The sequence below is a fragment of the Aythya marila genome (genome assembly GCF_965140915.1).
Source record: "Aythya marila genome assembly, chromosome: 1".
NCBI classification, from domain to species: domain Eukaryota; kingdom Metazoa; phylum Chordata; class Aves; order Anseriformes; family Anatidae; genus Aythya; species Aythya marila.
In genome coordinates, this window is record NC_139042.1 from 153,130,338 (window position 1) to 153,158,233 (window position 27,896).

The following is a 27,896-nucleotide window of genomic DNA, read 5'->3' on the forward strand; positions in this document are numbered from 1 at the left end:
ACACTGACCAAGCAAACAAAAACATCACAACCCCTTACCACCATCAGCACACTGCAGAAGTGCCTGCATGGCCAGCGCTTGAAAAATCAAGCTATTTATGTAAGTACTTAGATTCTAATTCTGGGTGCCTAAGGCTCTGTCTGTAGAGAGGAACTGGCTGGCACAGCTTTTGAAAACTGCATTATTCTGCAAGAGCTATTCCAGAAGAGCACTTAGGGAGGCAGTCCTTTGGCCTAAAGATGAATTCCTTCACAAAGTATGCTTTTACTCCAGGACAGAGTGCACACGCAGAGGGTAATCTTTCTGGCACTGCTGAACAGCTCTGCAACAGCTAATGCACGAGTAAACAACCTGCCCTCCATTATTCCTCTTCTTAGAAAAGACGATGAATGCACAGAATGTGAAGATCATTTTCTATCCCAAAGTACACCTTTGGATAACCAGTTACACCCTACATCTTCAAAGCACTGTGTGATCACTAGCTGCTTGCTTGGCTCCCAGCAGATGCTGTGCAATGACTCCGTGCATTCCGTCACCTTACACAGCAGGCAAGTGACAAGGTGTCCTCGTTCCTACCCCTGCCTTCGCTGTGCAACTCCAGCTGCAGCTCGGGCTGTGGCGAGGAAACACACCACTGCTGTCTGCATTTCCTCTCAAGTGAGATAGTCCCAGCTCAGACAAGGCATGACCCAAGTCAAACCACTGCCGCAAAATATGCAAAGTATTCAGCTGACTTCGCCATCCACACAAAACATTTTAATCCATGGTAACAGGAGGGAAATCATGTGGTTCTTCTGTTGTTTGCTTCTGGTTTTTATTTAGGTTTATATAGATCAAATGGACTAGAGTCAAATATATAAACTAACGCCTCCTCTGAACTTTCAAGCTGGCAGTATGCCTGTTTCTAATCAGGACAGAATTATCTGATATCTGGCCTTCCAGAATGTAACACATCAAGATTCAGCCTTCAAGAGCGCACATTTATGTCTGAATTGTTTTGGAAAAACTGTGCCTTGTGGTTTCCATAGGAATATGTTTCACATACAGTTTGTTTGAGATTAAAACATTCCTGTGGCACACCTGGAGCTTCAGAATGGCAGAATGCTCCTGGGTAAAGACACAGCAATTTCTTCATATTCTTCAGCTCTCCTATCTCTAGCAGCATTTGTGGTTTTCTGTTTGTTTGTTTTCTGTAAAGTTGAAAATAAATGGGAGATTTATGTACAGGAAACAATTCTGTCTATGTTTTCTTTCTCTGTGGTCAAGACCAAGAGGAACTGCTAAAGCTGGATGTACAACAGTTCTTGGGATAGGATTGGCAAGATATCAGATCAGCCAAGCTTCATAGACCAGACTGGAGATCCAAGACGGTTAAACTATTAAATGGAGACACCTGGAAGGAACAGGGTTGGTGTTGTGGAACTGGGTGATGTTTAAGTCTTTAGAAGTTTAGATAAGGCCTTGACAAAATACTGAACACCATGCTGTTGGGACTGATCTGGAATTAAAAAGTCATAAATTTTGCTATCATTAATTTACCTTGAGTTAATCATTAAGGATATGGTATAAAATTAAAGATCTCTTCTGCATATCGGGATGTCCAGACTTGGTTCAGCATCAAAGCTCTAGAGGAAATGATGAATTAGGTGGTTGTGTCCACTGATATTAAAGAGATGCCAGCTGAAGTCAAGACCACAACAGGCTGACTATGACTGGAAAAGAAAAGATGCCAAAGAGAACTTATTAATATCAAAAAAACAGATGAGATTATTCAAGCACAGTTATTTTTCTGAGTGAGAAAGAAATAATCCATAAGTACGTAAACTATACAAATACAGTAAGCGACAGCAGTCCAAGCACCATAAGCTTCATTTTCTTTGTGATACTTTTAATAGATGATTGCGAAATAAGTATTTTTTTAATGTATAATAAAGGATGTTATGAAAAGAATACAAAATGCAGACTGGAATAAACAAGGACACTTCTAAGCTTTGCAAAATCTAAACCCAGTTAACAGCCTTTCTGGAGCCATGCATCAATATATCATTGGCAGAGTCCATCAAAAAGTCAAAGGATGTAAGAAAGCCTTTCATTTTTGAGAATGCACATTCTCAAGATTAAAAAAAGGAAATCAATAATAGACAACACCAGGGCTGAAAGGGACATCAGGAGATAATCTAGTTCAAAGCAGAATCAACTAAGTTTGGCAGATGTTTGCTTGCCTGGAGAGGTTGTGGATTTTCTTTGACCAGAGGTTTTTTGTTTTGTTTTGTTTTGTTTTGTGTGTGGTTTTTTTTTTGTTTGTTTATTTGATAAAGAACCAGACAATTTCAGTGCTTGACTATCCTTGCCATTACCCTTGAACTCCATTATTCACTTAATAATGCAATTTTGTTTGTAAAAATGTGCAATATTCTTTGAGCTACCTTCTAGTTTTAAAAGGTCAAGTAACTGTGACTAACTCTTGCATTCTCGTATCTTCTACCACAAAAGAGACAAAATCCCAGCACAGTCAATTCTAAAATAATTGCCCAAAGCTGATGCATCATCTGGGCTTGTTCGTACCTGCTCACCCCTTTTGGGTCTAGAGCATTGTAACCACATAGTTCTGTAATACAGTACTGCCATTCCCAGTTTTAGGGCGAATTTGCAAGGCCTCAGGAGTGAGGCTTGCAAGGCTTGCTTTCTGTGAACTTCTGCTGACCCTTTTGTAACTTTGTTTTACTTGGTTAGCTGGGACAGCAGTTTCCATAATTGACCAGGTGTCTGTGGCTAATTTGTTTTGCTTCTGCTTATCTGTGTTGTACAGCCATCAATTTATAAAAATAGCAGTAACAAGCAGTTATTATGTAGAATGAGAGATTTACAGCTAGCACAATGATGTAGCGTGGAGAAATACAGGCCTGATGTGATAGCAGAGGCCTTGAAAATTGCAGACAAGATGGGATGCAAAGGAGTACAGGCAAGTGATGATAAGAGGCAGGGCACAGGCTTGGCATTGGAGAATTGGTGGCTATAAACAGCTCACTGGTGATCAGTCAAAGAAATGCAGGCCTGGAGCTGGACAAAACTGGATTTGGTAGAAACAAAGAAATAGTATCTAACGTACATAATATGCACTGTGCATAGCAAAATGAGATGTAATGTAAAACCACTGCCATGAACATCATATTTCTCCCAGTGAAGGACTCCGGGTGGGACAACTCTCTGCGACATTCCCCACACGCACCAGAATGTAGCCACCAACCTTGCAACCCACAGGAGCAGTGGAAGAGGGAGTGAAATACAAGGAAAAGGGATAGAAACCAAAAAGTGAGTTACGATTTTATAGAAGGACTGTAACTGCATTATTGCTCTTTCTGTAAGTTACAGCTGGATCAATAAACATTAGACTCTTAAGATTTCACTTACACCAACAATAAATTCTTGGCTTTGCATTATATGTACTTCCTCTTTGTCCATAAACGAGATTCTAAGCATAGCAGTGTGTGTCCCTAATTAGTGCCTGACATACCCACTGCTAAATTTCACTGGTGGCTGATAAACTAGAAGAAGCTCAAGGACTGCCTCAGCTAACAAGCAGACCAGTACCAAAACAGAGATGGATTAAGCAGTCATCCTGGCTGTAGCTTAAAATTCAGTCTTTTAAAATCTATCACTGAACACGTATCTAATTATGCTAACATATTATAAATAAATAAATAAATGAAATGAAATGAAATTGTAGCATTGAAAAAAAAAAAAAGCAGCCTTTTTCATTTTTAACAAAATAATTTGTCCTATGAGGAGGGCTGCTGCTGCTGCGACCTTCTGCAATTTATCAATTTCAGAGTGAAATTCTGCACAAAATCTTTGTTACAAGGAACAAAATGCAGTTGCGGAAATATGCTCCTCTGAATCATGAAATGACTACTTTGGGAGATACAGGCCTTTTTTTACATTGGGAGAGCTTTCTAAATAGCTTTTGCAAATTCCAAAATAACTGCTCTTGACTAACTCCACACATGGAGATTTTTGCTCTGGAGTAAGTGCACGTTGTTCTACTTTAGCTTAATCAACTTTATGATAAACAGGAAGAACAGGCTAATTATGGAATAAGACTGCCTACATATGTAGCTAAGTGGGAAGGGTAATTGCACGCACTTACATACATCTTTGGTCATTTGCGTTAACCTCTAAGGTCAGATGAATTTTACCACTGCTTTCTTCATCCCACTTTTATTTCCTATGAAATCGTTACCAGTCTTCAAAGTCACTGACAATGCTACTGACAAGCCTGCATTTGAATTACTGCTCAGTCACAGAGCTGGTTCAAGTCTGTGGGTGAATCATCTTCATCTCACTCAAGTGAAATGGCAGAATTGACTCAATCTTCATCAAAAGTCACCTGAAAGAGTTACAACAGGAAAATTACTCACGGATGGGCCTACCATGCGGCAGGACACAGGACTGCATGTATATTCCTCGCACCAAAGAAATTCTGACTCCTAAGACAAACAAGCTGGAAGTACTGCAAATATTGTCTTAACTGTTATGGCCAAAAAAGTCGATGCTTATCCAACTTACTCACATATCAGCATTGAAAGTTAATCTACATTAGACACGAAATAAAGCAGCTTAATCCACCAAACACAGAAGAGCGGAGTTTTTCAGTGCTACAGCTAAAAAAAGTATAATTTATGGAATGTTTTTTCCTTTAATATATCCCAGCTCGCAGCTCGCAGAAGCCGAGCGCTTCTGTTGTCAAGCAAGTTGAATAATGACTCTGAGTACACTGCTCTGTTTTGTACTGAGGGCAGCATTTTCATTGGCATGGTTCAGAAACAAGAATGTACTTAATGTACAGCTAATAATAATAATAATAATAAAAAAAGTTTGATTTCCAGGTTACACAAGAATTTACTGGTCACATCAAGAAATGACATTTTACAAGAAAGATATTTTTAAAATCACACTTGGAAGAGGTTCAGCACTGGTATTAGAGACATTTCTTCTTAAAAAAGAAATACAAAAACCAGAACACCCCACAAGCTTTGAGGAACTTCTACTTTTGAAAAACAAATGATTTTCGCAGTGTTTCCAGTGTTTCTTCATACTTGATGAGTCTGGAAAAGTTAAGGCTTTCAAGCTCAGCTTCTCAGCTGGCGGCAGCTTTTCTTCTAAACCAGCCATACTGCAGAACTAGATGTGCTCTTCTTTTGGCCAGTTTTCTACTCTTGGCTTTGCTGCTCCTTCTGCAAGTGAGTTTGTATGTAAACCACAGAAAAAAACAATCCTGCTCCATTTGTATTCCATATGTTTGCCAGGCTAGTGGCCAGAAGAGATCATGAGCAGTTTCTTTTCAAATTCTAAAACGTGGATAGGCATTGACTGCCTCATCACAGTTATTTTCAGCTTAGAATAACATTTAGAACTCTCAGAAGAATTGTAGCCGGCTTAACATACCGTGCTTCCTTGATTTTGCTATACATAAAGCCTTAACTTGCAGTGATGGCCCAGCCAATAATTATCTCCAGTCTTGCACCTTTAAACTTCAGTGATTGATTAACCTGATTATTCTTGTTTTATCCCTTGCTCGAGTTTCCTTGGATTATCATGGTTTCTTTACCAGCCTTAATGGAAGTGTGTCTGCTTCTTAAACATTTCCCCTGTCTACACCTCAAAGTAGGTTTTTATGTCCTCCTCCTCTGAATTTGATGGTTATAAGTGGCATGTAATAGTCTCTGAAACTCAGTACAGGTGCACAAGTCCCACTAAGTTCAACAGCAAACTGGCGATAAGAAGCTGATGAGAATAACAACCATCTTCTACCCCAGGCATTTGTGAGGACAATGACTGAGTGACCTTGAAGGAACTCTATCGAAAGTAAAAGCATCTGCAAATCGACTCAGGAGGCCGAACTACCCAGGCAGAGGACTTTTCTGGGTGTTCCTTCAGGAGGAAGTTATGTATATTTGATAGAAAAAAAGAACAGGGAAGGAAATTCCAGACACTGTTGGAATAAATACGCAGCATATCGTTCATCACCAAACACAGTATTAAAATTCCTAAAGAGCAAATGCTGGAGAAAGCCTATTGAGAAGGACAAAAATGCTACAGAATCCTGAACTATCATAATTGCAAGACTAAAAACACAAAACATTGTTTAAAATCTCTTAGAGGACCTGCTTCCAGACAAAGGAAGGAAGTCCTCTCACCCATTCTTAGGATGATGGACGGTTCTAACAGGGAACGGGGAAGGGACCTTACTGGCTTAGGGACAGAATCTGTGGAGATAAACTGACAAAAAAGCAACACTAAAAATTGCAAAGCAATCCCACTTCCATACTCCCTGTATGCGAGCAACTGCCCTTGAGGATCTTTCTGTATTTGCACGGCATATGTGGATGCCAACAAAGAAGACGAGCTATGGCAGCAGGAGAAAGAAAAAAATCACTCAACCAACCACAACATCTTCCATCCTTCTCCAAACACTTTATCACCTCTCTAGGATGACGTGCTATTTTTAGTCTTCTAGTTTTCAGCATATGTTGAGACTGCTTCCAAACGCTTTCTTTCTGATCCTTTTCCAGCTCTGCGTCTTGGGTCTGGAGGTCTGAAATAAATACCGAGTCTGGATTGCCCTCATTTAGCATGTGCCAGTGGACCCAGTACCCAAGGAAGTATTTGCACTAATTAGACACACACACAAGAGGATATCCATGCAAGCAGCTCCGATGGGTTCCAGCTATCTAGGACTGACAAACACATACATACGTATATGTACACGCACCCTCCTGCTCCTCATATGGGGAGGACACGTTACAGGAGAGCAAAGACATTCTGAGCAGCAAGCCTGCAAAGTCTTAGTGAAATAAGATATGTTTTACCTTTTCATCCCAGTTCTATGCCTGGAAAAGTCACTGCTTAATACTTTTCCTTGTTTGGACTTAGAGGACTTTGCTTCCAAGGCATGATGAGGTTGGTATTTGCTAGAAGCTTGTCCACGTCATAGTTCCTTCAAGAAAAAAAAAAAAAAAGAAAAAAAAAAAAAAGAAAGGCAGAAGAAAAGTTTGAGTCATTTACCACATTGGTGGGAATAATGCCTTAATTTTCATGTATTCTCTTTAAAGAGCCTAGCTCATCCACAAGTGAGATATAACTGTTTCTAGGGTAAAATACAGCATCCACTAGTGCTGGCAACACCACGCTGCAGTCATGTGAAGAGGAATCAAAACATCCTCTCCTGCTGAAGCTGCTGGAGAAATTTCAGGGTGGTAGAAGGCAATTACAGGCTTGGAAAATAGCTGTGACACCAGGATAATGCCTCCATCTCGTAAAAAATAACTGATTAAATTATACCATAAATGCCTAACATTGCTGAAGTCAGCTGTCTCCAACAGAAGCAAATTTGGAGATAGCCTCCCTCGAGATTTATTGAGTCCATAAATTCCTTTAACAAAATTAATAAAGCACAACACGCTCATCTTCTCAGTTTCAATTTGCAGGTCTCAGAAGAAAAGTGGCACTAGCATCACATCGTTACTGTATTTCTTTGAGTCAGTTTAATAAGCAAATTAATCCACTCCAAATACCCATTCCCTGCGCAGTTACTCAGTGAAATCTGTTTCCCCCTTGCTGCTCCACGATGACAAAGCGGTGTGGGTGAGAAGTCTTCTCCTAACACTCTGTAATGGCAGGACCCTGGCTGTGGCGAGACAAATTGACACGTTGGCAGCGTGCAGTTCACTTAGATGATTTTTAAACATACACAAAGGGTTTCCAAAGGATAAAAGTGACCTAGAGCCTGGCATAATTGCTGTAAAAGTGCATGTTACAAGAACAAAAAAAAAAAACACACTGAACTATGTGCTTGGTCAAGAGAAACAGAAGTTGTTGCTTCCACTTGCTGGCAGGCAGGACAACACAAACATTCATTACAAAAATATGCAGAAATCAGCAAGATGCAAGCTGATCTTGAGCACAGCACAGCTCTGTGTGCTGTGCTCAGAGTAAGCGTCCTCTGCAATAGCACTGAATATAAGAGAAAATGCCTGGCATACTTTATTTTGGACTTTAAGGAGAATGATTTGATCTCTTGCCAGCTTTTTTTCTAGGGGGTTGGATTTAACAGAATGAGCAGACCTTAAGACTGATCACCCATTTCTTTTCCACTTTTTCAGCGTACAATACAAGAAAAATATACACATTATTAAATTCAATTTAAGAACAATTTGGTTCAACGTATTTCCAAAGCATCTCTAGAGAAATAAATGTCTGTCAGTACCGACTTCGAATGCTCTCACTGGCTTCTGTATCAGGTTCAGCATTCCTAGCCTCCTATTCAATGCAGCCTCTGTCTACATTTACCACTGCCATTCCTTCCACTGCTCACACTTTTTTCCATCCTACTTTGCCCAAATAGCCTTCTCTCACTTTTCTCCTTCTGCCTTACTTTATTTGCTCTCTATGCTGAGAACTTTTCCCTTCCTTATGCGACAAATAGCCATCTTTCATTTCTTCTAAAACACTAACAAAACCATGACTCATAATAACAGTGAATTTCTGTTAGACATTTTAAAGAAATTTGTGTCCAAGCACAGTGGAAATGTCCTTACATTATTCCATCATACAAGTAATTCAGGTCCCAAGATTTCAAAACAATTAAATCAGAAGCTCCTAATTAAACAGCCAAAACTTAATTGCCAGGCACCTGCATTAGCTGCAAAATAAATGGTTATTATGGAGTATTTTTGAAAACATAACTACCTCTATAGGTGACTAAATACCGAACTAGGATATTTGTTTCAGAAACCACAATCTTTTTGTTGTTGTTGTTGTTTTTTACTGACTTGTTCATCCTTATTTGCAACCTGTTGAACGCTGGCTCACCTGTCTCAACTTCAATTACAAGCTTTCCCATGTCCTGCACAAGGCTTGGCATACTGACATGACTCCCAACAACAAGTTACCGCCACCAGTTGTTTGATCTTGGAACCGAAGTAGCACATTACTTCACCAGTGGATGAATGACTGTATTGTGGAAACAGCCTGCCTGCTCACCTGTGACAATTTCGCTTTCTCTTGGACTGACAAGATCTAAACCTTCAGGGACTCATTTTCACCTGCTTTTATTTCCAAAATGAATCAAATTACATAGACACGTGAGCTAGGAACAAGTACCTAAGTACAACACCTCCTCCCTCACAATATTGAATATGAGATTCTTCAAAATATTGAAGCACTTGGTGCATAAGTCAAAACTGAGAATTGTTTTTCCCATGTCACATTCTTCGTTTACTTCTTTTCAGAAGGAAATATCTACTGTAATTTGGCTGCAGACCACAACAGAGACAATGAGCACTGCCTGTGGAAGGCTGACCTATGATGAGAATCCCTAGATAACCAGCGAAGAAAAGCTGCTGTAGGACATGTGATGGAAATTAGTAAGACCAAACTTAGAAAAGAAGAAAACTCCTGAGGACTTTAGGGGATACTTTCTTAATGGTTAAGAAAAAATTCATTTTTTACATCATCTGACAGACAAACTGATCAAAAACAAAAAGAAACAAACCTGTCAGTAATAGGAACAAGACGAAGAAGTCAGCAATGGATTCTTCCAAAGAAAGCCTTAGTTTCTGTGACACATCCGCTTGGTGGCTGCACATCTTTGCAAGCATTACACTACATTCTTGCAGGGAGTGCTTATTAGTCTTCTTTGCACTGCTCGTCATCTTGAAGGAATGTGGGGAAAGGAAGGAGAATGAAAAACAGTTCATCAGTTTTGAATCCAAGACTCAGAAACAAGTTTATGCAGAGAGCACCCTCCACAATGTCTATTTTTCTTGGACATGCAACACAACCGTCATTTTCATTTTGGATGCTACATTCACAGTTTGTATTTTCAGGGTTCTTCCCCCTGTGAATCAACAAAGATCCTGCTTTACCACTAGAAAACACAGCAGCACCATCCTGCTATTTATGACAGCTGTTGAGCTGTCAGGAATACCTCATGTGGCCCTAGTAGGTCTCACATTTGCATCCCTTGCTACCCCAGAGAATGATGCAAAAATAATAATAATAATAAATTAGTGCTGAACGTACTGTAGTACCTGGCCTTCACAGGTCTCTTAGAAATGGATTCTAAATCTTGGATGTTTCTAAATAGTTTTACCCCAGGCTACTTCAGGTTTTCTGTGAGCAGTCATATGCATTCCCCTAAAACCTGAAAAGCTCCTTCAACTACATACAACCTTACAGCAGACACCAGGTATGGAAAGGACTTTTGTGGCCACACAGTCCATTCCCATGGTGCTATAGACACCAGATAATGTAAACCCTTCATTATTTCTAATTTTGCTTTTGATAAAAGCCAGTCCACAGACATGCCTTTTTAACAAAAAGAGTTGGAGTAAGACCTGTAGGCCAAGGGATCCTGGGGAGAAAAATGACCACGTCGTTTGAACATTAAACTCGTAGAGAGACTAGGGAGAGCTGGTTACCTCAGTGTTCTCACTACTTACTACTTTACTGTCTTTGGTGATAGCAGGTTGTTTGTCTTGATTTTCCCTGTTTCCAAATGGGAGCAGTCCCAGTCAGTGTAGCTCTTGGCATTGCCAGTGTGCCTAAGTGGAGAGAAAGAAGGAATAGTGAATGACCAGATACTTGGTACTTTTCTATACAGTGTGCTAAACATACTAAGCTTCCCATTATCCCATGATGCAGTAGCACTTAGACAAAGCCCAGCTGATGTCCATCTAAGACATGAGATAAAAATAAGTTTAGAAGGGGATTTAGAATGCAGGCCCTGCTCGCTCTCCTTTGTAAATAAGAGTAGATCAACCCAAAGGCCTAACATCTTGTCTCTGGCCACTGCCACTTGTGGAGGGTTACCACAGAACATAAAAACCAGACCAAATCCTTTCCTGGTATGGCTGCTTCCCTGAATCCAGTATCAGGATGCCATAGACTGGAGGCTTAATGTCTCGTGATTTCCTGGAGAGGAAATCTAAAGAGATTCACAGAAACGGATGACTGTGAAAGCAAGAGACAATGAGAATGAGACGAAAGACAGGGAAGCAAGCAAGGAGTAGCCAGGTAGAACAATTTGGTTGAGCAATCACTTGAAAGCCTCTTCAGAGGCCTGGGAAATTTCTGTACAATATCATGACCTTATATCCACTTTTCGTGTTTCTAGAGCCAAGGATACATGTTGTACACGTTAGTACATATAAGAAAGGCCTACATAAATAAATATGAAGGTATATGTGCAAATTCAAGGAAGGAGGGAAAAGATGGAGACTGAAAGACAAGGGATAACTCAATTTCCAGCTCACAGCTTGCTTAAGCTGCCTTTCCTGACAGGAACAAAGCCACTCTCATCTATCATCCATTCTGAAATTACACTGAAAAGCTGTGTCTTGAATTCATCAATACTGAAACATGATCTTGGGAAACCAGAACTGAAGTAGATGTACAAGGCTCAACTCAGCAATGAAGGGAAAACCTAGGGTTTAAGGAAAGAAAGATGACAAATCCATGTAGTTTTTATTTAAAAGATCACTGTCAGACTGTTCTTTTGGATGACAAACTCCATATTTCTGCCAGAGGCATAACTGAAGCCTTGAATAGCCAGCTCAAGTATCAATACACTGTTATCAGTTCACTAGTTCAGACAAACCTCCGATTGTACTATCTGCATGACCTGAAAGCATACACACTCTTTATTTTGGATTAAGTAACAACCAAAGTTTCAACTGATTCAGAGCCTATAATTAAATAGAACTGTCATATTTAGCAAAAGAAGAATTAAAACATTTCTCCCTCTCCTTTTTTTATTTTAAGGAAGATGATGTCAGCAAGAGAGAACAATCAGACAGTTTGCTAATATAGCTATTTAGAACCTTCAGGAGACAGTAAAAGCTCTCCGTGAGAAGAAGAAAATGAAGAACCCAAGAATAAGTAATAAGCTCAGAGCGAAGGCATATGTGTTAGGTGAAGGTATATTATTTGGGTAAGACATAGAGGGCAAAAATGAGTGACTAGAAATTAGAACAGTGCTTTTCCCTCATTTGAATATTTTCTTTATAAAACTTTATTATCCAGAAGACAAAGGCATGAACTTTCCTGGTTATCACTTGGTGATTTAATTTAAGGGTAACACCCATTACACCTCCGTGTCTTCAAAAGTCACAGTACAACGGATGATTGCGTATTAGGATCCCTGTAAGAATCAATTAATAGATGCCTACACATCACTGTGAAAGTCTCTATAGGATAAGTATTAGTTCCAGACTGCTCCTGTGATGATGGATTTCTGCATCTTATTTGACTGACTGTTTCCTCTGCCTAGCTATACACATTTTAGTGAGGGCCTCCTGGTGGTGAAAACTGTGACAGTCAGAGGAGGAGAGAAGTTTGCAGTGAGGTGAGACAGCTGGCCTCTTATCTCTTGAGCTGACTATAATGAAAAGAGAAACAGAAAAAGAGTTGTCTGCTTCATCAATAAAATATAGGTGAGATACGTATTCTGGTATCTATAATGCTAGAAGAAAGGGCTTAATTAACTGCAGAACACTGAGGTAACAAATTACCTCACTGCTGAAGAAATTAATTGGGCATGAAATTAATTTAATTATATATATTAAAAAAAAAAAAGGTATATGTTTTACACTCAGTCTACTCAGTCTTATTTAGCCCACCGGTGAATACAGCAAGCTTCAAGCAGCAATAATTAAAATGAATGTTCTCTTTGACATCAGAATAAGCCTGGATTGTCTAAGTTCACTAGTCAGTGGAGTTTCTCTCTAACTTTTGATATAACAGAACAATATTACCTCAGTGTATATGAAAAAAGGCAAGAGAAACACTGTGGAGTTAAAAGAGTCTCTCAGATCATCTAAGCTGTATTGATTGCATCAATTTTGTATTGATTGCAACCTGAAAAACCTGAAGATGCTCCAAATTAGGCCACCAAGAATAGCTTGAACCTATTCCACAACTTTTACACTGTCATGTGCTACAGCCCCATCTTTCATCCTGTCACTCTCTCAGCCTTCCACCAGGTTTCTCAACGACATCTTCATAAAAAGATACGCGGTTTCCTTACATGATGACTGCAGCATGCAGGTTCCTCAGTGTTCAATAAGCTTTTGCAAATCCTAAGCGATCTCCATACTCATTGTGCTGGGAGGTAAGACTGCACTAGGTGTTCCCTTCCCAACAAAGTGACAGGCACAGAACACGGCGCTCTACCATAATGCTTTTAACACATCTAAAGTCACACGTCAAGCTATCCCTTGGCAGGAGAACAATACAATATATTGAGAGGCAACGCTATAAATAGCAACGGTCAGTTCATCCCAATAACTACCTGATACAAGTGGAGATAAAAACACCAAAAGCTGTTGCCAGGATAGCCTGAGAGGTTGGTGCAGCGAGGAAATTCCACGGCATTTTTCGAGGAAATTAAGTCTGGCAAGAAATGAAATTTAGTAAAAACACGCAAAGGAAGAAAGATTCCTGAAGTAAATCATTCTGAAAGCCAGACACTGAACCTCTTTCTCTTGCTCTCAAACTTCTGGAGCTTTCTAAACTCTCATTCACGAGCCCTACGGACTGTAAAAGGCTCGCCGTACAAACTAGCATCTGTGTGCACGGCCGTGAGGTGTACAGAAATACGCATTCATGTCACACGCCAAGGTGGTGGGGACAGGCTGCCTGCCTTTCCCTGAGCCTGCCTTTGTCAGAGGAGCACTGCGAGGCCCTGGATAAACGAGACTGCTTGATTTTGTACTAGTCATGATGCGTTACTACAACGCTCATCCTGCCCAGTGCAAGAACTCACATGCACAACTGTATAATACAGTTTTTGTTATTATACAGAATACATTTATTTATAATACAATTATAACTTATTACACAGAACACGGCATTCCTCTAGGAAGGGGAACGCGACTACCCCTACCGAGCTGGCAGGGCACGTTTAAAGCCTGCTCGCCCCCTCCAGTAACAAACTCCTTGACCGTTTATAATGGAAATATTGGTGCCTTTGTCTCTGAGCCTCTCGTGGCATTTCTTCTCCCCTCTGGAGCTCTTCTGAGCATTTATTTGGAAATTCAACATTTTCAATGCCTTTAAGAACAGTTGGGGGGGGGGGGTTAAGAAAGCAAAGGTTAGGAACCGAGCTCTTCATTCCTGCGCGGTCTCTGACCCACAAGCACGCATTTAGGGGCAGGTTTCCCGTCCCATAACTAACTTTACGTTCTCCCCCTTTTTATTCCCAATTTCCCGCCTCACTTCCCACCCTCCTCACAGACACGTATGGCTGTTGAGCGCTGAGCAGCCCCGCAACCCCACAAAACCCCCACCTAGCCTCCACAAACCCCTCCAACCGCCTGCCTACGTTCTCATTTTCTCCTTTTTTTACTGCTTTCCCGTTCCTCCCGCTCCCATTTGCCCTTATAAGGAGGGTTCCCCCCCCCCCTCAGGCCCCAGGGCCGTCGCCATGGCGACGCACCGGCCGCAAACCGCGGCCGGGCCACGCGGCGGAGCAGCCCACTGCGCGGAGCGGCCGGGGGTCGCTGCCCCACTGAGGTGACTTTTCCCCCCCCCCCCTTATCCCCATGGAACAGCCCGCTCCTGCCGCCCCCGCACGGCGGGGCAGACCCAACCACCGCGAGGGCGGGGGGGTAGGGGGGAGGAGGGGAGAGGGGGGTGGTGTTTCGCTGAGCCCGCTTGTTGCGCTACTGAGGTGCCGGGAGGGGAAAGCGGAGCCAGAAGGGAGTTGGCTTTAAGGGGTTTTCTGCCCAGCCGGCTTCTCCTCAGCGCGGACCGGGCGGGTGGCTCCCCCCGTCCCTTCGGGTGGTACGGCCCACGCCCCCCAGCTCCCGGCCGTATTGGGGGGGGGGAGGTGGCGAGCGCGCATGCGCCGGCCGCTGTGGGGCAGGGGGCGAGGGCGGGAAGGGCCTGGCGGCGGTTCGCAGCCGTTGGGGGGCTGACGTCACGGGCGGGCGCGCGCCGCTCCCCCCCAGCCAACCGCCGCGCTCGGCTCGGTCACGTGGCCGCGGAGGCGCGAAGGCGGCCGCGTGCTGAGGGGGGTGCGGGTGGGGGAGGGGCGCGGTCCCGTCACGGAGCCGCCTCAGGCGGGGGGCGGCCATCGGCGGGACCCGGCCCCTCTGCCCCTCAGCCCTCAGCCCTCGCTCTTCTTCTTCTTCTTCTCCTCCGGGGAGGGCAGAGCGCCATGCCTCTCTTCGGGAACACCTTCAGCCCCAAGAAGACTCCGCCCCGCAAAGCCGCCTCGCTCTCCAATTTGCACCTGGTAAGCCGCCGGTGGGGGTCACAGGGTGCCAGGGTACGAGTGAGGTGGCTCGGGTCTGCATCGCCACAGACACCGCCCCAAAAGGCTTCCCCTGGTGGTTTAAAACCCAGGGAGATGAGCGTGTTGGCTGCCAACGCCACTCTGAATGCAACAGACTGTAAAGAGCGAACGCATCTCCCTCTTAATTCTCAGATGGTGTCTTCATTCTAGGGATAAAGTTTGTTTGCTCAACCTGGACTATATGTTTGGGTGGGAGGAAGTTCAGGCATGGTAATGAGAGGACACGGTCCTCTGCTGCAGCAGTGCGTGAGGATGAGTAGGATTCCTGGCTCCAGGGCCAGCCTGACAACTCAAATCGGGACCCTGGTCACTAAGAAATGGGAGGATGTAGTGGTGGTGGCTTTGTGTTCCTGTAAAACTCAGTGTGCTCTTCTCCCTGCAGATGGATAGATCCACCCGCGAGATCGAGCTGGGCCTGGAGTATGGCAGCCCCGCCATGAACCTTGCTGGCCAGAGCCTGAAGTTTGAAAACGGCCAGTGGGTGGCAGGTAGAGTGCAGCCTGGTGTGTGTGGGTCTGTGATGGTCACGGGTGGCTGACGGTCCTTATCGCGGTCTCTTTGTTTCCTCCAGAGTCAGGGAGCTTCACGGGAGATCGCAGGGAAATGCAGCGCTTGCGCAAACGGAACCAGCAGCTGGAGGAGGAGAACAACCTGCTCCGCTTGAAAGTGGATATTCTGCTGGACATGGTGAGTCCTTACTGAACCTGTCTGCAGCTGTGGAAGTGCCCACGTGAAGGGTTCTGGGAGCACCGAAGGAAGCGGCTCCTACTGCAGGGGGTATGCCCTACTCCTTCTGCTTTCCCCCACTAAGCAAGAGAGCTTTGGTGCCCAAGTTAATGTGACAGTAGCACAGTCTGATCTTACCTGCTCATCCTGCAAGAGGAGAGGTTCCTCCAGCAGCAGGGCTTGGCTTTAGCGTGACTGGGTTGGCCAGGAGCCCCTGCAAGTGCCGTGTTTCCTCTTAGCAGGGAGTACGACATCATTTTTGCCACTCCAGGCTCTGCCCTAAACGTGAAGTCAAGTTACAGTCACACTTTCTGGTCACAGATTAAAGCTCCAGGATCTTCCCTGTGGTCTCCCATCTCCTCCGTATGCAGGCCTCTGGGTGAAGGAATTCCCAAGCCGTAAATTCACTGAAACTCAGCCTTACACAACGCTCACAGCTTTCACACTCAAAATCTGGAGACCTTTTTCCTGCAATGGGTTTGTGTATACATTCTCAGCGCATTAAATGACTTCGCCTCTATGTCAGTCTGAAAAAAATGCGTTCCTTCATCATTTCCTTTCCGTATACTCTTCCCATGTTCTAAAACTGGAAAGCTGCTTCTGCGGCTGGAGCCCTGCGCTCAGCAGCAACTTGAGCTGTTTGCCCCTTGTGCTGGGCTGTCTGAGCGGGGCGTCTCCGCTCCCCTCTCGCTGAAGTGGGAACACACACACACTCTCACACGGGTGCTGGCTCACGGCTGTAAATTTTTGTGGTGTTTTTGGAAAGCGCCTCATTGTTCGCCGTTTGCCTCGCAGCTCTCCGAGACCACCGCCGAGTCCCACCTGATGGAGAAGGAGCTGGAGGAACTGAAGAGCCACAGCCGGAGGAGGAAGTGAAGAAGAAGAAGAAGAGGAGCTGGCTGGAGGAGGAGGGAGCCAGGAGGCTGGCTTACGAGTCCTCCTTGCCCCCGCGGGCAGCATGCCTTGGACTTGTGTCGGTACTAACACGGACTCTGTTCCACGCACAAGATGCCTGTGGTGCTGTGGGTCCTATAAGAGATGCTGCAGCGCCTGATCAGGCGCAGCACAGCGCTGTTAATCACCACTTGTCTTTTTTTATCGGAGCACTTTACAGCCTCCCTTCGCGGCCGTGTAACTGCAGGTACCTAACGCCCTGAGACAGCGCAGCCTCGCCCCTTTTTCCCATTAAACGTTGCCTGGATCCCAAACCCCCGACTGTCCGCCGCCTGTTTGCCACCTCCGCGCTGCCGGGTGGCGCTGTCCCCGCGCCGTGCCCCGCTCCTCCCCCGGCGCCGCCGCGGCCGCGGTTCCGCTTCCTGCGCCTCGCTGCCCCGCTCCGTCCCCGGCGCTGCTGGCCATGGCCGCCCCCGCGCCCCTGCCTGCCGAGGAGCTGCTGCCCAAGGGCGGCGCGGGCAAGGCGGAGGAGCTGGAGGACGAGCTGGAGGAGGACGACGACGACGAGGAGGTAGCGGGGAGCGCAGGGGGGGGAAAAATCACCCGAGCGGGGTGACCCTGGCGGCCGGCAGGGCTCTGACCCCGCGTTTGTCTCCCGCAGCTGGACGAGACCCTGGCGGAGCGGCTGTGGGGGCTGACCGAGATGTTCCCCGAGAGCGTCCGCTCGGCGGCCGGCGCCACCTTCGAGCTGTCGCTGACGGTGGCGCAGAAGGTGTACAGGTGAGGGCGGCCGCCGGGGGCGGGCTTTGGGGACGCCGAGCGGCTGCAAGCGGCCGAGAGGAACCTTCCCGACGGCGCCTTCCCCTCCTTATAGGTTCTCCAGGGCGGCTCTGTGGATCGGGACCACCTCCTTCATGATCCTCGTGCTTCCTGTCGTCTTCGAAACCGAAAAGCTGCAGATGGAGCAGCAGCAGCAGCTGCAGCAGCGACAGGTGAGGCTGAAACGCCGCAGCCCTCTCCTTGCCGTTGGGTCCGGCTCCCGCACGGCCTCGCAGCCATCAGGCGTTGGCAGAGCTCTGGAAATCGGAGCGTGATTTGCGCCGTGCTGTGGTTTCGGCTCCCGCCTGGCCCCAGGGGTGTTCACTGGCCCCGCTCCAGCTGGGGGAGGGCAGCGAGGTGCAGCCCCTTTACGGATTCTCTTTGTTTTTTTAATCGATTCTTTCTTACAGATCCTCCTCGGACCCAACACGGGGCTGTCTGGGGGCATGCCAGGGGCCCTCCCTCCGCTGTCTGGAAAAATCTAACTCGTAGGAGCTGCGTTGGATTCGTATCATGTGGGAAGACCTTGAGATTATGCTGTATTGAACTGTTGATTTGTTGGGTCAGGGCATTTTTTTTTGTTTGTTTGTTTTTATTTTTGGTTATAACTTTGGGACATTGACCTGTTCATAACGTGTGTGGGGGGGGAATTCCCCCCGTCTGGACCTGATGATGGCTCCTGCCTGCATTTTTCCCCCCTGTACAAGTCGTGAGTCTTTTCTTTCAGTCAGTCATCACGCCGCTACCAGGTACAAAGAGCTGAAAGCGGGGAGCTCCTAAACCATCCCGGGGCTCGAGTCGGGCTTCAGCTGGCAGCGGCCAAACCCTCACCTTTCGGGGCTACCTGGAAGCCTCAGGACACCGGCGATAGAACAAGTAGCGACTGTCCCAGCAGGTGAAGCGAAGGAGGAGGAAGAGGGGTTGCAGGTAGCTGTACCCCCAGAGAAAAAAAGAAAAATAATCCTCTGGGCAGCCACGTGTGCAAATATTTTCACTGCGACTTCGTGTGTGTGCGTGTGGAGTACCAAGGGAGCAGCCGCCCAGGTTAACAAAGATCACGTCCGTGCTGATCCTCCGCGTCGTAGAGTAGGCCTTCAGATATCAGCTGCATATTTTTTTGTATCGAATATTAAATAAATCCAACCTGAGCAGTGTGGTTTTAATAGACGGCCCTGCGAGAGCCTCAGTTCTTTCCTCGAGGGGAGAGGGGCTGTGCAGGGAGGGACCCTTCTTGGTCAGGCCCGGTGTTGCTGAGGGGGAGGAGGGCTGGGAAAATTTGGGGTAATTTGAGGGAGTTTTTAAGAGAGATTTTACAAATCTAGAATTCTGATTCTAGAGGTTTTGCCTCAGCACCACCAAGTCCCGGGGTTCTTAACTCTCCCCAAGGCCTCCATTTTATAACCAAAGAAAAAAAATTTATTTTTCCTTTACATAATTTGTTACAGAACAACTCAGTTGAACATACAGAAGTGATAGGACATTTATATGGAAATTGTTTTGTTTTTTTTTTCCCATTTTTTTTTTCATATTTGGTTAAACAAAATACATCTCTGTAAACAAACCCAAGACGAGGCTCTAACAAAACCAAACAAGCAAGAAAACAAACACGGGCTCCCCCCCCTCCCCGCGGGATGGGGCCGGTGTGCCCACCCCGTCGCAGCAGCCTCGCTGCCCCCAGGGCCGTGACCGGTCAGTTCCCGTTACCTGAGCAGCTGGATCACGCTATTTTGCCCCACGGGAGAGGTGCTGACGGGCGAGGAGAGGCAAAGCAGCCCCAAAGTCCTTTAAAACATCTTTGCATATTGTGCACTGATCCGTTGGCTTGCAGTTTCCATGCAAACAGGGTTTCTCCAAAGTGCGATTTTCAATCAGCATAGAAAATGTTGCTGTTGAGATTTATTTATTTTTTTTCCCCCCCTTCCTCTCTTGAAGAAATGGCTTCAAGTCAGGAGCAGAATGGCTGCAGGCTTCGCATTCTGCTTGTGAAGTGTTTAAAAACTCTGCCAGCTGGTATCGGTCACTGGAATGTGTTACGAAACGGGACTTTTTATAGAAACCTTGGGTTCTTAAAACACAGGAGCTGGCTGCGCTCAGCGCGCTGCAGGACAGCGAACGCCACTGGGGTCCTGTCACGTCGCACGGCCTCTGCCCTTGGGGACGGCGAGGCGCGGTGCAGCGCTCCCGTCCGGCTCCAAACAGCTGCTCGCGCTTCGCAGAGCTCTCAGGGACAAAGAACTGAGAGGGGGTGAAAAGCCCGCAGCCCTCCGAGGCTTCGCTACCCCCCGCAGAGGCTCCGCGGCCGGTCACGTTTTCCCCCGCGGAAGGGAGGGGAGGAAGAAGCCACCTGCCCTTAGTGGAATGTTTGGCAGCCAGCGCTCAAAGAGAAGTTGGTTCAACCACCAGGCCCCGGGCTGAAGGTTCTGGTGGAGCCTCTGCACCTCCCACATCAGCTGCAAGCGACTACAGGAAGGCAAAACCTAACTATTACCAAACCTTCCCTCCCTAGGATGAGTTTTTGCCTTCATAACTTTAAACTCCCTGGTAGAAAAGCTCCTTCTGGGACATCCTGCGTGACATTTGTGACCGCGGGCTAGACTTGTGGAAAGAGGGAAGTAAAGAGGGAATGAATTCCTCTAAAAACCCCCTCGGGGTTATTCCCCTCACCGAGCAGCCCCTAAACCACCAGGTGACCACGCAGAAAACCAAAGCAGCCTCAGATGTTGAAGAAAACAAACCCCAGGACAGTACCAAAGCCCAGGCAGACTGCCGCCTCCATCACGTTCAGAAACCTGACACTCCTCCACGAGCCTGCGCTTGCTGTTGCCACATCGCCAAACGACCGCTCAGGCACAGACAGAAATCCTCGGAGATCCTGAGGAGGAACCCTCTAGCTACCCAAAGAAACTCTTGGAAGATGACACTTCGTTTTTTTTCCCTCTCTAATTCTTGGCACAAGCCACCCCACAAAGCGCAGGGTCGTGCTGAGCCCCGTACCAGTCCTAGTGTTCTTAGGAATTGCAGACGCCTTCGTGACTACTTGTTTTGGAGACGCGCGGAGGAGCGGCAGCGTGCTCGGCCCCTGCTCCTCCCCAGTAAGCTCTGCGGGGAGTTACTGACCACGCGCAGCCTTGGATGATTTGGGGAAAGGGAGGCCAGAGGCTTCCATGCGCCCTGGTCCCAAAGCCCAGTTTTTAAAGAGCGCGACGCCTTCTGGTTAGCTGAAGGGCACACAGCTCGCTCACCTTTGTAATTAAAGTGATTAGCTTCCAGTTTCCTCCACTCTGCCCTCGATTCTTCCCCACCCACCGCCCCCAGTGTCCTAAGCCACTGCCCTATTGCACCAAGGAAGAAAGGAAAGAGCCTAGGAAAGGAAGGTCCAGAAGAGAAGAGTCGGGGCACCCATTATCCAGGTTTCAGGACGTCAGGAGTTCCGAAAAGGGGCAGAGCTGTAGTGGAAGGACAGAGTGGGTCCGGGTCACATGTCAGCTCGCCAGCTCTGATGTGCTTCCACCTCCTCTGGCACCACCAGCAGGAGTTCACAGTTCTTTCCTCTCAGCTGGTGTTTCAAAAATTTCCTGCAGCAAGGTAAAACAGAAACCTGGAATATTTGTGGTGGTGTTTTTCTTTTTTCTCCCCAACACCACCTTTCGGATGTCTTCGCCCCAGCTCACAGCAGCAGAGTGCCACCCAGCCACTCGCCGTGGTTCTGCAGCCCCTTCCTGCCCATGAGCTTTTTGCTAACAACAAACCTGGATTAATCGCAGTAACTGTGAAAGTCAAATCAATGTTTTCTCTGCTATCTTCCAGCCCACGTTTCCAAAATTCACTCCGTAGCAAGCCCAGATTTATTGAAGAACAGCACACACACACACACACACACGATTAAATCTACCAGAAGCCCTGTGCGGCAGATTTGCATGGCTTTAAGCTGGAAAGATCTTTGTGGGGAAATGCAGAGATTGGTATCTGATCACACTGGAGCCCCCGTGGAGCAGGTGGCTGTGGCCTGGAGGAGGCTGCGGCCCATGGAGAGCCCCCGCAGGAGCAGGGCCCGGGCCAGAGCTGCAGCCCGTGGAGAGGAGCCCACGCAGGAGCAGGGGGTCTGGGGGGAGCTGCCGCCCACCCGTGGGGGACCCGTGCTGGAGCAGTTTGCTCCTGGGGGATGGATGGACCCTGTGGTACGGAGCTGTGTGGGAGCTGTGCTTGGAGAGCTGCTGCCTGTGGGCAGCCCCAGCAGGCTCAGTTCGGGGCATCCCATGGAATTCAACCACAAATGTTTCCACCCCAAGTTTTTAAGGACTTTTAAATTCCCAGCAGGGAAGGGAGAACAGGAGAGAAACCCACAAATACACACGAAAACAACTGAACAAACTCACCTGAGCTCGCTTTCACCTCCAATCCACTCCGGCACCTTGAGTTTGGAGTCGAGGTTGTAGTAGGTGCCTCCCACCTCCCGGACACAGATCCAGTGCTGTCGCTTGAGGGGGAGCTTCAAGGGACCCCAGCAAAGGCTGGAGGGCAGGTTCATGATGAAGCCCATCACGTTGGACAGGGCAATGACATTAACATCCCTAGGAGAGTGCAGAGAACAAACGGCAAGAAGATTACGTTCTGGTACTCTAACATCATCTGTTTTGTGTTTGTTTTTTTTTGTGTGTGTTTTTTCGTTACAGACAGCAGCCATCTCTGGAATCACACAATTTCTCAATACCTGCGCTTGTCCCACCAAACTGCCTCATAGCCTTTGGTCTGAAGCGCTGCCATGATTACGTTCACATCATAGTTCCCATTCCCCAGCATGCTCTTCTTGTGGGGCGTCACCATGGTGTTGGGAGACAGCCTGCAAACAGAACAAGAGGCTGCTCTAGCAGGTGCTTGTCGAACCCGTATTCCAAAATTGCCATAAATCTCTACGCCTGTTTTTACAGGGTTTGTTTGTTGTTTAACCATGAATTAGTCTGTTTTCCCCTCATCCCTCAAGCCAAGGGGGCTAAATAACACATTAGCAACAACTTTGTTACACAAAACCACCGAGGATCCTAGCTTTGACATGACAGACTGCAAAGTGTGAAGCTTTTTCCTCTCCTTGAGCTCATTGATACTTCTGAACAGTGCTTTAATTATCATTCCCTCAGCTGAGGGCTGGAACAAACGCCAGTTTGCCGTTTAGAACGACGGTTATCATGACTTCAAGAGTTTAACAGTCACCATCAGTCTTGATGACTGGATGAGATGGCAAGAGCTAGGGTAGGCTGGCTGCAGGAAAAGTCGTTCTCCTGTCCCCTGCTGGTGAATGAAGGGTATTCGCACACAAAGTCAGGAAGACGTTTGGGTTTGGGGGGTTTCTGAAGCACCGCCTCTGCTAAAAAATTACAACACACATCTATCTGTTGCTGTAGGGAACTGAACAGCTAATTTTGCTGCTAACAAATCTTTTAAGCTTTAATAAGCCTGCCAAGACACCACTTGTATTAGTGCAATATGTAAAGATCCGGAATCACAGTCCATCGTGTTATTATGGGGAAAAAAAAGGAATATTTGCTGTCTACAAACACAGATGATGGATGCAAGTCATAAAAGATGGAGACTCGTACCAATAATAATAATATGCCACAGTCATTTTCACAGTTTTATAAGTATTTTTTTCCCCCAAGAGACATTGTAAGGAGGGAAAAGGATGAGGCAGTGAGTTACTATGAGGAAAAATGGGTTTCAGCTGCTGGAGGAACAAGCACAGCAGGGAAACTGGGAGCCCCTCAGGGCAAGGTCATGCAATGCCAAAGAAGAAAGTGAAGCCTGAGCCCAGTTCCGTTGTGATGGGCTCCTCTTCTGAGTGCTAAGGACTCCGTTAGTGCTGGAACAAGGCTCAGATGTTTCACATCACCCAGCTACCCCTTCACATTGGCTCCATCCCCTGTGCTCCTGATGCTCCTGCACAGCCTTAGCTCGGCCTTCAGCACGGTGCAAGTCCCGCAGGCACCGCTCCTCCCACAAGAGCACCTCAGCACCTCTGCGTTCAGCTACAGGGCAGGGCGTTTCAGACCAGCCAAGGCTAGGAAAGGCACGGACAGACAATTTTCTGTATCAGCTGTGTCTTCTTGTGGCGCAGCCAACTACTGAAGAACAACCTGGGAAGGCTGCTGTGTTACCTACAGCGGGGAGAAGAGCCTGGAACAACGTGGGAACCCCAAAATCTCTCAGTACCTGCCGCTGGGCATTTCTGAGCAAGGCCGTAGCACTTGCAGAAAGTCAGAGATCCCAGCCTCCAACTCTCTGCTCTGCTTGATAACCTTATAATCACAGAGATGCTGCTGCAGGTCGTCACAGCCCCGCCAGCACGGCCATAAAGCAAGATCACTCAGCTACAACTAATTCCTCAGGAACACTGCTTCAGCCTATTAGCTCTCATGAGCACTGGCAAGCCAGGAAAGCCTCCCAATGAACAGGGCTTGGCTCGCACAAGCACCCCCTTGTGGCGCAGTTTTCCAGAGAGACAAGCTCACTCGAGGGCTGAAAGAACACATCTATCTTTGTCCTTTCCTGCAACTTTCAGAGCTCCAGAAGTGAGATGGAAAAAAAAAAAAAAAAAAAAAAAACCAATAAGAGGTAACACACTAAGAAGTGTTACCCACGAACAAACTTTCATCAAGAATTACCCCAACACACTCCTACTCACATGCACCTAAATGATGTCCGGTCATCAGCTGAAGAATTCTGATTAGACAAAGGAACAAAATTGCCTTCCCCCACTTTAATAATAATAAAATTATTTATCTAGAGACTGAAGAAGACTGACAAAGTTAGACAGAATCCCTAGTAATAACCCTTCCAAGCTTCCTAAGTCACAAACCTTCGTCACCATGTTGTCCTAACGGAACGGGCCCAAACTCCAACACAAAGTTGTCTTTCCTAACCAGATCTCAACAAACAGGCTCAAGGGAAGCAAAGCAGTTTTGTTTGCATCTCCATGCAACATTTGGAACGAACAATCTCCTTTCCTGGAACAAAAGCCAGAGAAATATCAAAAAGACAGTTCTTGGACTAGGGAAGAGAAGAGAGGGAGGGCTACAGAACCAGAGAGGAGCTCGGAGCAAGCTCTGACATACACTTGAGATAATGATAATAATCAGAGGACACTGGCCTCCAGCAGTGAAGTGCAACAAAAGGGAAATTAATGATTAAGCAACGCAGTTCAATTATTCTTCAAGGGACGTGGTCAGCGCTACAGAAAGCTTAAGCTTATTTGCGATTTCACTACCTTGTCAACACCAGGCTTAAAAAAGAAAATAAGAATTGTACCCAGCACCATTCCTGCAGCGTATTAAATACACTCCTTGGTCCTTTGTCACATTCATTAACGCACAGACTATGACGAGACACAGGAAAGAGAAACGGAGAAGCGCTGTATAAAGGCAGCTAAGACCATGATACTGAAAGGCAAGTCGAAGAGCCAGACAAGTAAGAACCCAACGCAGATGCAAGGGTGGTGGCGATTCTTGTGCCTATTTTATAGCTCATCTGTTTCTGACAGATTTCCACGGCTATTCCATACTTCTGTGGGGTTGAATCAACTGCGTATCTTGACCTGAATGCTAAAATGGATCAAAACCAGGCTGGAAGGAGAGAGAAATTCTTCCTTCTAGGGCAAGCGGTCTCACCAGAGGAGCAGCACCTCCATCTGAGAAGTTCCAGGCAATGCACTAATTCTCTCTCACCAAAACCAACTAATTAGATCACCGCACCACCTCTATCACATGGACTGCCTTGGTGTGCTTCACGCCAACAGGAATCCATCTGCGATTGAGATTCTGACAATCGCTGCTCTGGAACAAAACCAGAGTCCTTCCGCTGGACAAAGAGCGCCTTCACACCGCTGCGGATCAGCTCCTCTTGGTGAATAGGAATATTCTCTACAACACCGTCATAAACAGCATGGCCATCTGATAGCTGCGGCTGCCCATCACCACGATTCTTTCGCCAAAGAAAGGCAGGCGTGTACTCGATGAGTCAAGCCCCTGTTCCACAAATGCGCTCGTTTTTGGGACGGCAGCACCAGGCGAGTAGCTCCCTGAGACCGCTTTGTCCAACAGGACCCACACAACTGCTGCCACGGCGCGTGATTTGCTCCATGTCGCTAGCGCAACGTGCTGTTGGTTGCTGGTAACGGGTATCCAAGCATAACCTACGTTGTTCTAACAACTCTAAGAGCTGCAGATTGAGCATCAGGGGGAGACTCCATTTCCTCTTTGATTCCTTAGCTTTTCAGCAGTGAAAAGCCATCAGGGTTTTCAAAGGCATGCTCAGGACAATTTCCACAAACAACGTAAACAAAACAGTGAGTAAAATATGTGCTATTGTACAGGGCACGTTCATCATTTACAGTTATTCCAGTAAAACTCAAAAATGCTTTTATTAGTTACCTGAAACTGCCAGGAAATGCTTAACAATGCTGCAGAAAACATGGATCTAGCTTCTGAAGTCAAATCCGGTTTGACAGAGTACCCAGGATCTCACAGCACGGAAAAAAGCCTACAGCACCTGAAGAACTTCACGTAACTGCTTGAGTAAGTCCCTCAACGGGCAAAGCTTCTGATTTCTAACAGCTCAGAAGTTTTGCAGTATGAAATGGGGAAGTTTTGGGGGTGATCCCTTTGTCATTCCTGCTGCTTTCGCTCTCTCAAGTCCATCCCCACCTCCGTTATTAACGTGAAGGCAACGCACTGACACCAGGCAGGGACAAGAGTATGGAAGGTGGGTAGAAGATGCATTAGGGTGGGTGTGGGGGAAGAGACGGTGCAGTAAAGCACATGACAGCACCTGCAACAAAGCTTTCAGACCCAAATCCGGCAGCCAGAGTCGTTTGAGAAACAAGGAAAAAAAAGGGGGGGTTTCTAGATGGAGAGGAGGGAGGAAAGAGGCAGGACAGGTGTTTAAAAAGAAGCTATTATTCAGTTCAAAGCAGTGGCATACTCTGAACACCTTTGTTCTGTTTCTCACCCCAAATAAGACCTGAGGATCCCTCCAAGCAACTGAGGAGAAGGGGAAGCCAACGCCAGCGCAGGGAGCGTCCTACCTCTGAAAAATCTCCTGCAGGGTTTCCCTAGTGAAGGCGTTGCTGTCCTGGAAGACATTGTTGAGGGCATGGAGGGCACACAGCTCCCTGCGCTGCTTCTCGTGGTAAATATGCGGCGGTGGCGGCGGCTGGGGCGGCTCCGCTGATTCCGACTTGGCCTTGTCACCTTTCCATGGCACGCAACTCATCTTCTCGCGGGGCGGGCGGCGAGCAACGAAGGCGCCTCGAGTCTCTCCACCAAGAGCGAGGCCAGCAGCCCGCTGCCCCTTTACCCCCGCGGCCGGCCCCTTCAGCTCCGCGTTACCCCGCCTTCACACCCCACAGCACCCCCCCACCCACCTCCCATACCCCGCTGAGACCCGGCGCGTCCCCTCCCGCCCCCCCCGAGGCCCAGCAGCGCCGTTCGCGTGCGACCCTTCACGGGCGGAGCCCTCAGCCCCGGGCGGGCGGCAGCTGGGCGCTCCGCTCCTTCTCTTCCATCGCCCGCCGCGCCCGCAGCAGGCCCCGGGGGGGGAGCACGGCGGCAGGGCGGGCCGAGGCTCCTCAGGGCGACGAGAGGGGACCAGGGGGGGATCAGGGGGTCGCCGGGGAAGGCTCAGCCGCCGCCCTGCATCGCCCCTCAGGGAGGAGCCGTTGGAGCCGTTAGGGCCGTTAAGACCGTTAGGGTCGGCAGCGGGACAGGGGGGACGAAGCCGCCGCTCGGCCCCGGCCTCCCCTCCCCACTGCGCGTGCGCGCCGCGCCTCAGGAGCTTGTACAGCCCCCACAGACCCCCGGCGCGCGCCTTCGCTATGCCATTGGTCGGTGTGCCTGCCTGTTAAAGAGCTCCTCTTTCTTATTGGTTCCTCCGAGAGAGTGCCCGCCCACCAAGGTGGGCGCTGCCCATCTGTGGTGGCGGCTTAACCCCGCCCCTCCACCCGAGCCTTCCCCCTGCGATTGGCTCCGCGCGCTGCTCGTCAGCACGCCCGGCCCTCCCATTGGGCGCACAGCCCCCGACACGTCGCGCGCGCCGCGCCGCCGGGGCCACC

General features: G+C 47.4%; 3 protein-coding genes across 6 annotated transcripts; 2 read left to right on the plus strand and 1 right to left on the minus strand.

Moving 5' to 3' along the window:
- The first annotated feature begins 14,507 nt into the window (after positions 1–14,507).
- On the plus strand, positions 14,508–17,298 carry CBY1 (chibby 1, beta catenin antagonist). 4 transcript variants are annotated; one of them, XM_082751655.1, is made up of 5 exons: positions 14,508–14,574; positions 15,210–15,298; positions 15,741–15,846; positions 15,930–16,045; positions 16,880–17,017. In XM_082751655.1, exons 2-5 carry the CDS (start codon positions 15,221–15,223, stop codon positions 16,958–16,960), a joined length of 381 nt encoding a protein of 126 aa, XP_082607781.1. In that variant the 5' UTR covers positions 14,508–14,574; positions 15,210–15,220; the 3' UTR covers positions 16,961–17,017. The 4 variants fall into 4 exon arrangements, 3 of the variants coding, with proteins under 3 accessions (XP_082607781.1, XP_082607780.1, XP_082607782.1); XM_082751654.1 differs by having other exon boundaries at positions 14,515–14,574; positions 15,215–15,298; XM_082751656.1 differs by lacking the exon at positions 14,508–14,574 and adding an exon at positions 14,706–14,844 and having other exon boundaries at positions 15,215–15,298.
- On the plus strand, positions 17,288–18,965 carry TOMM22 (translocase of outer mitochondrial membrane 22). Its single transcript, XM_082751653.1, has 4 exons — positions 17,288–17,549; positions 17,640–17,758; positions 17,853–17,970; positions 18,208–18,965. Exons 1-4 carry the CDS (start codon positions 17,442–17,444, stop codon positions 18,280–18,282), a joined length of 420 nt encoding a protein of 139 aa, XP_082607779.1. The 5' UTR covers positions 17,288–17,441; the 3' UTR covers positions 18,283–18,965.
- A 197-nt stretch (positions 18,966–19,162) lies between these two features.
- Positions 19,163–27,186, minus strand: JOSD1 (Josephin domain containing 1). The gene is made up of 4 exons (XM_082784675.1): positions 26,871–27,186; positions 22,509–22,637; positions 22,174–22,368; positions 19,163–21,372 (listed from the first exon to the last, which is right to left on the minus strand). Exons 1-4 carry the CDS (start codon positions 27,056–27,058, stop codon positions 21,273–21,275), a joined length of 612 nt encoding a protein of 203 aa, XP_082640801.1. The 5' UTR covers positions 27,059–27,186; the 3' UTR covers positions 19,163–21,272.
- Positions 27,187–27,896: the final 710 nt, after the last annotated feature.